The sequence below is a fragment of the Colossoma macropomum genome, unplaced genomic scaffold (assembly GCF_904425465.1).
Source record: "Colossoma macropomum unplaced genomic scaffold, Colossoma_macropomum, whole genome shotgun sequence".
In the NCBI taxonomy this organism is placed as follows: Eukaryota; Metazoa; Chordata; class Actinopteri; order Characiformes; family Serrasalmidae; genus Colossoma; species Colossoma macropomum.
Genome location: NW_023494803.1, coordinates 40,159,433 through 40,172,304, shown reverse-complemented (window position 1 = coordinate 40,172,304; position 12,872 = coordinate 40,159,433). Strand labels below are relative to the sequence as shown.

Below are 12,872 nucleotides of genomic sequence, written 5' to 3'. Positions count from 1 at the left end.
TTAGTCATCCTCTAGTCCTACATCAGCGGTCAGTTTCTGACCACAGAGCTGCTCTTGGCTGGAATGTTTGGGTGGTGGTCCACTCTCAGCCTAGCAGTGACACTCAGACCTGATATATACATGCGTGACTGCTACTGCTCACACGTATAGGCCATTCACACAGCGTTCTCCACCCCAAGACCCTCTACCCTCCTACTTTAAATACAACTTTATTTTTCCTTTTCATAAATGCTGCTATTTTACACTAAACGAATGTCCTCAAAACCTAAAATAACTTGTTTTCACTTGTTTTCTTGTCTTTTCTTCCCTTAAAATACTTACATTCCCAATGGGAATGACATTAAAGTTAGCGTTTATAGTAGTGATAATAATAAATCTTAATTAAAAAAAAAAGCAAACATTTTTAAGGGTTCTGTAGTAAAGACAGTGGCTCTATATAGAACTATGAACACTCAAAGAAATTAAATGTTTCTTTGCATGGTGAAACGGTTTTTCTGATTGATGGAAAATGTGTTATATGTGGTTCCTTATAGCACCGAAAGGTGTAACCCTTTTTGCGGCTTCATGGAACCATATACAACATCAGTAATTTCTCAGTCGAGCTGAAGAACGAACCATTTAAACATGCACATGGTTCTTTGAGTGTTCACGGTTCTAGACAGAACCATCGTCTTTACTAAAGAACCCCTGAGGAACCTTCCTTTTATAGAGTGATTGTCGAATTTTGATTTTGAGCCTGAGTGTTTAACATATCTGGTATTTCTTAATTCAGCAACATTATCAATGCAAATCGCTTTAAATGTTAAATATAAGGAGTGCTGACACTGAAAACCTGAAAATTAGGTCCTGAAAAAGATCAGATCGGCTCTCTGGTCATCCGTAGGTTTGCAAAATGTGCAGGTATGTTACAGAAAAATTAAACATGTTTAAAAACCACATGTAGTGATGTCTAAAAGGGGGAAAAAGAATATAAAATATAAATGTACGAGGTAGATGTGATTTGGAGCTGCAGTCCATCGTGTTTTCACTGAAATGCTCCACTGGCTTTTCCAAAAGAGCAGCTGTTTGGTCTTGAGAGTCTCTTTTGCTTTGAGGGGTTTTGTGATTCATATGAAATACACCACACACTCCATTCACCAAGCTTTTGTACTAGCGTCGTCACAATCAACAATAATGATAAATCTTACCTGATATCTGCGTCTTTGTCTTTGGTTTATCAGGAGTTTAACCACTCACGTCGCTGAGGCTCGACCAAATATACGCTCTGCGATACACGAGTTGAAATCAAACGCATCTCTTCTTTATTATTTTCTGACTTGTCTGTTGTTTTTAACAGCAGCTTGTGCTCGGTGTCTAAAGAGTCAGACGTTAAAACAGTCGTTATGCTGACTGTACAGCACCGACGTGCCTCTAGAGGAGAAGGAAAGCCATCTCTGTTGATAAAAAGAGCATGTTTCCATCAGCAGTGTGCTGAACAGGGTTCGGCCCGTGGACCACTAGAGGGCGCTTCACGGCCCACTGGTTGAGAAACCCTGCTGTAGAGCAGTGCAGCAAGAAATTTGCACAACCGTCCTTGTACCAAACAGATAAATAGTCAAATCAATCACTTTGCTGATTTGGTGTAAATATAATGTGTAAAAGAGCACGGTATGTTTGTTTATCCTCAGCTGCATTCTTACTTGTGATTGGGCAACTGTTTTGTCTCTGATAGACCACACAGGAAATCTGTTGCAGCAGGTTTAACTAGTATTTAATTGGATGACCGTCATGAATGAAAGGATTTGCCTTTTAAAATGTTTTCTTCTGTTTCCTGGTTCTTTTTTCATTGAGTGCGTTTACATGCACTCAATACTCTTATAACTGCAGAAAATCAGATTTTATAAGTAATCCAATAACCGCATTTGCATGCACTTGAATAATCAGATAATGGGGAAACTCAGACAGTAATCGGATTCAGATTATACAAGTTAAATTCACTCATTAGAAGTGCTGTTTGGGTACGTTTAACATTTGCTGTGAACGTTTAACATCGTTCTTCATCTCTTGCAGCTGCATCGTTACCTGTGGAAGTGACGGCGATGTCCGCATATGGGAGAGTTTAGATGACGATGATCCTAAATCCATAAATGTTGGAGAGAAGGCCTACTCCGTGGCTCTGAGAGTAAGTTTACACATCAAAGTTGTTTGTTTGTTTGACTTCTTTTTGTGAAATACCTTTATTTTGTTTTAACATTAGTCAAACTTCGGTAATTCTATCCTGTCTGTTCTAATCTGTTGTGCTACTTTAATTGATTTTATCATTTTTATTTATTTATTTATTTAAGGGGGGGTGGTGTCCAGTTTTCTCCCTAATTTAGTTGCATTCAGTTCCATCCACTAGTTAGGACTCCCCCAGTCACGCGATTCCACCAGCGCTGAAAGGGTGAAGGCAACACAAGGAAGTCGTCGTGTTCTGAGACACATAAGCTGGACGTCCGTCCCACCGCCGTCTTTTAAAGATCAGAGCATAAACTTCGTCTCCTCTGCAGACCAGTTTCTGCCCCGCCATGTTGAACGGTATAAACTTTCACTATGACGCGACGAACATGATCAGAACAGACTTAAACTTTCCGATAGGGAATGTAATCAGATACAGGCGTTTACACGGATATTATTCTTCTATTTAATGGATTATTTACAGGATTACCCACCTCGATCAGTCGGATAGACACTGTATTCCGAATGGCCTCAATCAGACTAGACTATTCAGATTGAGATGTATACATGGATGCATTCTATTCCAGTTGAGTTATTAGTAAGATTATTCTATCCTGTCTGTTCTAATCTGTCGTGATAGTTTAATTGATTTTATTGTTTTTATTTATTTATTGTCCAGTTTTCTCCCTAATTTAGTTGCATTCAGTTCCATCCACTAGTTAGGACTCCCCCAATCATGTGATTCCACCAGCGTTAAAAGAGTGAAGGCACGAGCTTCCTCAGAGTCATGTGAAGCGCCACCGCATCTTTTCGAACTGGTGCTGCTGCTCTGACTCAAACTATTTAATCAGAGCCATTGCTTAACCTGCTTTTCCCCTTGTCTGTACTTTAATATTTTGTACTAAAGATAAAACCTTATTCTCTGTTCATATTCCTCTTTTTTATTGTTTGCTATCTGGCGTCGACCAGAGGAGGATGGGTTCTCCTTTTGAATCTTGGTTCCTGTCAAGATTTCTTCCTCTTGAACTTAAGGAGTTTTACCCTGCCACTGATGCTCATGGGGGCTCGGACCCAGATTTTTCTGTGAAGCTGCTTTGCGACAGTGCCTGTTGTAAAAAGCGCTATATATAAACTTTGACTTGCTGCTAAGGCAACATCATTGGAGAGCTGAACATGCTTGGAGGAGAATGCTAACCACCAATGCTGATATGTCAGCTAACAGACGCCTGATGTCTGCGTTAAATGCTTGGGAGGAGAGGGAGGCCATCCTACCCACCCAGAGGGAGCGTGGCCAGGGATGCTGCGGAATGTTGATTTTACTTTTCCGGATTTCCTTACATCTCCTAGATTTCCTTACAGCGATCCTTCACAAACTGATCATCATGAAATACTTTCTGTCCTGAGAAAGGAACGTACAGTACTGTGTAAAAGCAAACTGTTTAAATTTAACTCAGTAGGCCTTTTTGTTCCCTTTGGTTCTCTGATGCTCCGTATTTTACTACGTTGTGTAAGCTGGAGGTGTAACTCATCATAACATTGACATTTATAATCTTCTCTTTCAGAATGGGAAACTGGTTACAGCTGTTTCCAATAACACAGTTCAGATTCACACGTTTCCTGATGGAGATCCTGATGGAATTCTTACTCGCTTCACTACCAATGCTAACCACGTCACCTTCAACGCCAGTGGCACAAGAGTGGCTGCTGGATCTAGGTAATATATTATACCTGCTCATTGTAGATATACAACCTCATTTCCAAAAAAGTTGGAACGCTGTGCAAAATATAAATAAAAACTAAATGCAATGTTGTGCAAATATTTTAAACCCTATATTTCATTGAAAATAGTACAAAGACAACATATCAAATTTTAGTGTTTTTTGAAAAATATATGCCCGTTTTGAATTTGATGCCAACAACACATTCCAAAAAAAAATGTACCAGCTTTTTTGGAAATGGGTTGTAAATAGGGATTGAAAAGTCATTTTCGCTTTTAATCCAAAGCTTCTTGATCAGAAATGCGTTTTGATCAAAAATAAATAAATAAAAAAAATAATCCAAGTAAAAAAAAATTACATTTAAATACAAAAAATTTAACTGGAATCCTATTTTATTATCATACATAAACATAAAAATACTTTTTTTTCCCTCTTTGTTGCTGGCATTTAAGTTTACTATACCCAATAAACCACTACAAAAGTGTAAATGAAGTATGATTGTCCACTATGAAATTGTCCACTGGCATAAAGAAACACTTTGCATCCCTTTTAAGTAGGAATTATGTTTTAGAATGTTTCAAAATAAATTTTATTTAATAAATGTTACTGTTCACTGTCAATGAAATTAATTTTGTAAATTTTGTTAATAGTTTTTATGTCATATCATGCTTCTGTAGGCACAAAACGTTATTTTTCTATCAGATTTTGTATCTGATACCAGTAATTGAGGATTTCATTGCTGTTGGAAGAAAACCTCATCTCCATTTTTGTCATTTTTCAGTTTTTTGACATAACCTGAAACTACTTGTTGCCCTTTACATTGTGTGTGAATGTAATGATGAATGGACTAAAAGAAATGACCCAAAATGACTCAGAAAAAAAGTCTGGTTTCACTGACTTACATTAAAAGTAAAGTATGTTGTTTTTTTTTTTCCCTTCTCCTGTAAAATTATTATTTTGGAGATACGAGGTTTTCTTCCAACAGCAGGGTGTATATTGTTTTTTTTCCATCTGAATTTACATGACCAAATCGTAAGGCAAATTATTCAGTAACTACATGAAATAAATGTAAATTTATGTGTTATTTATTTATTTATTTTTTGTAAAAGTTCCCCTCAAATTAACAGAACGTGTTTTATGATCACACATTGCTATATGCTTACAATTTACTGCTGAAAGCCAAAAATCTTAGACGCTCTTTGTATTATTTTATAAAAATAATTTTCACAGAGCAGATCACTGAAGAGACGCCATCTGTTTATAGTTTACAGCCCAGATTTGTGGAAAAATGGGTCGACTTTCAGTAGAAAAAAAATAGTTCAGCTTCTTTTATTATAAGGGTTTAAAATTACATCACCCATCTATTTGACTGGAAAGAAGACAGTTACAGCTCTCATACGACCCCCACCTTTAGAATGTAGCTTATGAAATATGAAAGTTATGAAGAATATGACGAAGTGCATTTTGGAACCACTGGTGGTCTCAAGGAGTTGAAAAGGTTAAGCCTAAACAGCTTTCCAAAGATCACTGTCATTGTATTTTGAGTTCTTTGTCTTGAGCTCCCTCTAGTGGCTGTACCCTTCATGGGTCTGTTCACTGTCTGAACACTGCATACGATTAAGATCCACATTAGCACAGAGAGGAAAACGTGTTGATTGTTTACCAATACTCATGCTCACACTGAGTGACTGCTTGTTGGATGTATGGATTTTTAAATGGGGAAACATTATAGAAATGAAAGCACTGACCATGTCGCTGCATCGATTGAGCTATTTTTCCTGCACTTGCTTCGTTTTGAATATTGATTCAGCGTGCTCCGGCAGCTGAGGCCCAAACAGGTTATTTGATTTTTTTTTTTTCTTCCTGTAGTGTTAGGAAATGAGTTTTCCTTCATTTCCCGCACTTGTGGATGGAAGATCTGTGCCTCTAATATGAGTGAGGCTCTGGGTGAGGTGAGCCGTGCGGATGTGTGAGCTGATGTGACTGTATTTTTCAGCGACTTCATGGTGAAGGTGATCGAGGTGACGGACAGCAGTAAGCAGAAGACTCTCCGTGGACACGACGCTCCTGTCCTGAGCGTGGCCTTTGACCCCACTGATGAGTTTCTTGTAAGTGGAAAAGAGGATTACGGCGTACATATTATTTCTTAGATGCATCACCTCTGTTTTTCTTTCATGTATCTCAGGGGTCGCAACCCAAACGTTAAGAAGAGCCATTTTGTCAACAAAAATCGAACCACCTTGGCAGCCTCAACATTTTATGTCCATTTTACCGTCTTGGCTGTAAAAATGTCTCAGTATGTGCTGATGTACTAGAATAGGATAAGAATATAATATAAACAAAGTTTATATTATACACTTACAGACTTACAGCTTTTGCTCAGCTAAAGCTGCTTTTCTCGCATCTCCAGCAGGAAACTTTTCCTCAAAAGTAGAACAGTTTCTTGTAAAATGTCTCTCAACGTTCGACTTTGTGCGAGGCTGAAGTCGCTTCTCATTCGCCAGCTTCTTGTTCGAGTTGTTCCGTTCCACCTTAAATGGTGCCTGAGGTGCCAGAATGTAACTGCTGCACATTTTTAAGGTGGAACGGGAACATTCGAATGAAAAGCTGGCGAATGAGAAACTGACTTCAGCCTTGCGACTTTATAATTTTGGACAGTTTTTCGTTGCAGATTAAACGTATCAGGAAACCAGCTGGAGTGATTATAAACGCAAAGAAGTCCATTCGTCTCCAAATTATCAATGTTCATTTTAAATCTCTCTCTTTGCCTTTTCGTTAGATACTAGCTATGCAGGAATGTTATCTGCGTTGTCTGTGTTGCTGCGCTATAATGTGACCAGCAGTCTGCACTGATCTTCAGGGTTAGAGGGTGAATCAGCAGTTCTACATTAACTCCAGAGTTTAAGACCATTTATTGTTAAAACTGTGTTGAACGATCAGCAGAGCTTTATTTTACTACAAAGGAGGGTTATTTTATTTTTTCTAAATCTAATTCTGCTGTGGAGCCACAACAGGGCAGGAAAAAAGCTGCATGTTGCCGACCCCAGATTCATCTCTTCAGATGTCTGGTTCCTATCACCACCACTGTGAACAGTTCTGACTTGGACAGTTTCTCTAAAACGGAGTGTTTCACACCAAACCACTCTGAATGACTCTGTTTACATCTTATTAATTTAATTATCTAAAGATTTAGACAAATTTCTCTTTAAATTTCAGATCCTACTCCAGTAAAACTAATCCAGCACTACAAAGGTTAAAGACAACAGCTCAGACTTTGCTGTGGCTGATAAGAAGTTCATGTATATAAGCCAAAGGTGGCCCGAAGACCCTGACCCGTTTAATTTATACCAAAACAGCATCAGCACATAGGACAAAGTTTGGCAGGCTTCTCCTTGAATCTGTTAATCTTTTAATGGCTCTGAATGCGACAGTGAAATGTAGAGTGTAAATAACACATTTGAACTCACATTGATTTTTGAATGCATGTTAGTCTAATGCACACAGACTGACCTCTGAATTGGACCCAAATACAGTCTAGATTGACTTGAACAACAACTTCTTAGCCAAATTGTTCATGTGCATTTTAGTGTTATAGGCCAGTTATCTTTTAATTTTCTCAAAACCTTTTAATTATGTCATCAAAGAATTGGTGTGGTACTGATATATGCCAGTATATAAATGGTGTATACTGTTGCTGTCCAAGAAAACAACATTCTTTTCCCAATTTTTAGTTTGCTGCCTAATTTGCGCTCAGCAGCTGTACTTCACACTGCGTGAAAATTTCATTCTGATTGGACCAACAGAAATGGTCCAAAATTCATTTGAATAAAATCTCTTTACAAAATTTAGAGTGTTTTTCTTCTCTCCTGTGAAGTTACCATTTTGGAGAGACTTGTTTTTCTTTGGACAGTGACTATATATTTATATGCATATTTTTTTTATTTGTATTTTTTATTTGTTTATTTTTTGGTAACTGTGCTTTGTAAGAATTCTGCCCAATCTTAGTTTCTGTATCGCTCTTCTGCGAAAGATCTAGCAAATTAAGACACTTGATCTACGTAATTTGGGTCAAAATAATGCTGTCATTAATAACAGTCTTTATCTTTCTTTTAGCCTGGCTTTACACGGTGAAACTTCTGTTCAGTTAGTGGCATGCCTGGGCAGCTTGTCGATTACACAGTTTAGACAGCAATTTAAAAACAGTCATAAAACACTGTACCCTTCTATAAAGCCGTCCATCCATGTGTTATTTATGTATTTGCATCTCCCTTTTATTTTCCATTGATTCGATGAAATTAAGGTTTTAAAATTGAAATTTTGATTGACTGATTCAGGAAACTTGTTCCATTAAGCTCAGTTTCAGGGCACTTTAGTTATGCAACTCAATTGCAGCTTAGTTTCATGTAAGTTTCAAGCAACTAAAATCTCACACGTTTCCCTGAGCAAAGCCAGCCGAACAGTCATCAGAGTTTACTGTGTTTTTCTTCTGCATTTTTGTTGGGATGGTTTTATTATCATCGGACAGATGTTTAGATTTGACTGATATTTTTGATTTACTCATTTCTTTGTTGCAATACAGTGACAATACTGTCAGACCCACCGGCTTTCCCTTTTAAAGACATCCCATCCCATGTGCTTACATAACTCTTACCCAGCACGACCCATTTCACAGGGTTCAGAAGTTCAGTTCAGAAGCATACGGCTTAATCCTATATGACCCCCTCCTTTAAAAGAGACAATCCATTATTTCTCTCTTCAATCAATACCTGATCAGCTGATTAATAAGATATTTATTCAAATCAGCCATCATAATGCTGTTAGTTTTATCCCAGTGAACATTGATCCCTCTGCAGGCGTCCTCCAGCTGCGATGGCTCTGTAGCAGTGTGGTCTGTAGAAGATCAGGTAAGGATGTTTGTTTTTCTGTTATGTCATCATAAATGCTGTGTTTCGTGGATATTGATGCTATACAGCCAACTCATAGCGCCTCTGCAACACACGCAAAAGCTTGGGTGCCCTGGGCAAATTACTTGTTTTTTATATAGAGGGAATAAGTGAAAACATCCTCTACAGAGAACACACTTCTACACATTTTACTGCACAGTAACTGTTTATTTGCTGAATTTTACATATAGGGATGGAAAAATAAAACATAAAATGTTACTGTGCAAAAGCTATGGCACAATTTATATTTGATGGTATATTTTATTCCTCAAATGTTAAATGCAAATAAATAGAAATTGTGCACTAAAATGGCCATATTTAAATGTGTTTTTGTGTAGAGGATTTGTTTGCTTTGTTTGCTTTCTTTTCACTTTGAAAGTCAAAACAAAATATTTCATTTGTAGGAAATTAAATGTGTATATTGTAACTTTTGCATATGACTGTGTGTTCACATGATTTATATGTTTACTTTTTATTCATTAAAGTCATTTTGACACTGTATACATCCATGCTGTGCTTGTACACACGCTGCTGCTTTGGAACAGTTGAATATCCGTTTGCGAGATCAGTAAAGATGATTTCATCTTGTTTTTCAGACTCAGGTGGTGAACTGGAATGTGCTGGCAAAGTGCAATGATGTCAGCAATACCAAGTCTCTGTGCAGACTTGCCTGGCAGCCGCTGTCTGGGAAGGTACAGCCCTGCAGCTTTTCTTTGCTAAAGTTCTACCTTAAATTAAAGACTGCTTGGATTCCACTTTGGCTTTGTTGTGAGTTTGAGGGCCACACACAACTGTTCAAAAGGAATCTGTGCTTTTGATAATATAAAACCAGTCTTGCACATAAATGTGTAATTCTAATATGCTAATCCAGAATAATGTAACATAGAGAAGTTCTAATAAAATTAGTATTCTGGAACGTAACATCCCGAATGCCTCATATTTCAAAAGTGCTGATCAGATCTCGAGGCTGATAACGAAGTTAGTTAAACAATAAGGTGATTAACCTCTTATGATCTCGTGGGTATGTTTTGGTTTTTCCATCTGAATTTACATGCCCAAATCGTAAGGCAAATTATTCAGCTACTGCATGAAATATTGTGCATTTTTGGGTTTAAAAGTTCCCCTCAAATTAACAGAAAATGTGTTTTATGATCACACATATTGCTACATGCTTACAATTCACTGCTGAAAGCCAAAAATCTTAGACGCTCTTTGTATTATTTTTATAAAAATAATTTTTACAGAGCAGATCACTGAAGAGACGCCATCTGAGATCCAGTTTATAGCCCAGATTTGTGGAAAAATAGGTCGACTTGCAGTAGAAACAAAAAATTGAGCTCAGCTTCTTTTATTTTAAGGGTTTAAAATTACATCACCCATCTGTTTGACTGGAAAGAAGACAGTTACAGCTCTCATACGACCCCCACCTTTAGAATGTAGCTTATGAAATATGAAAGTTATGAAGTAAAGAATATGACGAAGTGTGTTTTGGAACCACAGGTTGGTTCCAAAGAGTTAAAAAGATATTTATATAATATTTAAATAATATTTTCTGAAGTCATTATTTATGGAATAGCAAATAATTACTAAGAGAAGGTATTTCAAACTTTTGTACAGTAGCGTTACTTACACAGCCGTCCTTAAAGGCCAGTGAGTTTAATAACCTGAATCATTCCCTGCTTGCTGTATTTTGCATGCTCTGTACATTGACAGTAACCTTTGCATATAAACTCTAGTAATCTTGGATGATGAATCATCTGTCATTGTCCATAAAATCAGCTGAGAAGACTGTTGGATATACACTGTATCCTAATAAACGTCTCTGTCAGGCCCTCCACACCTATATGGATATTTCTGAATACACCTTTGTTTGTTTTTCTCCATTCTAAATTTAGAAAAAGACCAGCAGCATTTTCTGAAAATCTGCTTTTTGTTATTGTTTCTGGTTTATTACTGATTTATGTAAATGCTCTCTGTTCTTAATGGCTGCCCTGTTTTGTGCCTCATTCAAAGCGCAGTCCAGGCTGAAACATCATATTTTCACTGTGAGTGGGCGGAGCTAAACTGCTGTAGGCTGAATAGGCGGATAAAAGTAAATGTTTATAACGACAGCATAAAAACGGTGAATTTAAAATAGGCTGTTTTTTTGCAACATCATTTCCATATTTGGACTGCACAGCCAATGGCATTTTTTTAATTTTAGCGATGTTTACACCAGGTTTGCCACTAAAGGCTATTTTTCTATTGATTGATCTACCGATTAGTCGAATAATCTAAACGATTAAATTCCCTCTGAAGAAAAAAAAGGGAATTATGGCATTCCCTACACAAAGAAATGTGTTTAATATAATGTCAGAAATAAAATAAGTAGATATGGTACATGTCCCATCAAGCTCAACACACAAACACACACATGCTGGCAATCAGTGTAGAATAAATCTGGATTCTGGCCTAAACGTTATCTCAAAAATGTGTTCAATAAAAAATTCTAAGACAGCAGGCAGATAAGTTTATGGCTTTAATAATGAGTGGACTTAGCAGCTACAAGGACAGCAGAGTTCAGATTTAGCTCTCCTAGCTACTAATGATAATTTAATAAATATGAGTAAACAACACTTAAAGTGGTTCAGCCTTTTCTGGTGGTCCATCATCATCCAGAATGAGCTGAGTGTGTTTTCTCTTCAGGTGCTCGTGCATTGCACTAGCGTGGATGTGGTATTCCATAGAAACTGTGCACAGTTTTTTTTATGCTAATTTTAAGTACCCTACTTTCAATGCCTTGGGTCTTTGGAAGCCTTTAGAAACCTCTTTCACGACAGAGTCGGATGCTGCAGCCGACATGATTTTTTAAAACTGTAGTGTTGAATGGAGCTGACTGACTGACTGACGTCTTGCTCACAGCAGTTATTTTGTTATTTTGATTTGAAGCATTTTAGAAGTCAAAAAGGTAAATTCATCAAAATAATACTAAAAAAAATTATGTATCGGTTTAATTACATTGACTAATTATGGCAGCCCTAGTTTACATACTACAAACCTATTTCCAAAAAAGTTGGGAGGCTGTGCAGAATGTGAATATAAATAGAATGCAAATCATGTAAACCATATTTTTAAAGGAAAATACAACAAAGACAACATCTCAAATGTTGAAACTGAGAAATTTGATTGTTTTTGAAAAATATTTGCCCATTTTGAATTTGATGCCAACAACACATTCTAAAAAATTTTGGACGGGGGCAGGCTTACCACTTCTTCTTTTAACAACACTCTGTAAGCGCCCCATACCATCATGAATACTGGCTTTTGAACTGTGCACTGATAACAAGCTGAGTGGTCTTTAGCCTGGAGGACACAGTGTCCATGATTTCCAAAAAGGATATCAAATGTTGATTCGTTGGACCACAGGACACTTTTCCACTTCCCCTCAGTCCATTTTAAATGAGCTCGGGCCCAGAGAAGGTGGCAGCATTTCTGGATCCTGTTCATGTACAGTTTCATCTTTGCATTTAAGAGTTTTAATTAGCATTTGTGTATGCAGTGATGAACTGTTCACAGACATTGATTTTCAGAAGTGTTTATAAGCCCATGCAGTGATTTCCACTACAGAATCATGTCTGTTTTTAATGCAGTGCAGCCTGAGGGCCCAAAGATCACGGCTAGCAAATACTGGTTTTTGGCCTTGTCCCTTACATACAAAGATTTCTCCAGATTCTCGGAATCTTTTAATGATATTATGTACTGTAGATGATGAAAAGCAAAAGTTCTTTACTATTTTATGTTGAGAAACGTTATTCTTGAATTGTTGCACTATTTGATTGTGCAGTCTTTCAGAGTGGTGAACCCCTCCTCATCTTTACTTCTGAAAGACTTGATATTTTGATATGTTGTCTTTGTACTGTTTTCGATGAAATATTGGGTTTAAATGATTTGCACATCACTGCATTTTGTTTTTATTTACATTTTGCACATCGTTAAAGTTGCACTCTGCAGGTTTTTGGGGATTTGGAGCCCTCTC

At 37.2% G+C, this 12,872-nt stretch overlaps 1 protein-coding gene across 4 annotated transcripts in view; it reads left to right on the top strand.

The window, feature by feature from the left end:
* wdhd1 (WD repeat and HMG-box DNA binding protein 1) overlaps positions 1–12,872 on the top strand; it is a 56,207-nt gene that overhangs the window by 4,489 nt on the left and 38,846 nt on the right. For all 4 annotated transcript variants that reach the window (XM_036592797.1, XM_036592800.1, XM_036592798.1 and 1 more), the window contains 5 exons: positions 2,050–2,161; positions 3,759–3,910; positions 5,911–6,022; positions 8,768–8,818; positions 9,454–9,549. In XM_036592797.1, coding sequence (XP_036448690.1) covers positions 2,050–2,161; positions 3,759–3,910; positions 5,911–6,022; positions 8,768–8,818; positions 9,454–9,549 — 523 coding nt within the window. The remainder of the gene's footprint in view (positions 1–2,049; positions 2,162–3,758; positions 3,911–5,910; positions 6,023–8,767; positions 8,819–9,453; positions 9,550–12,872) is intronic.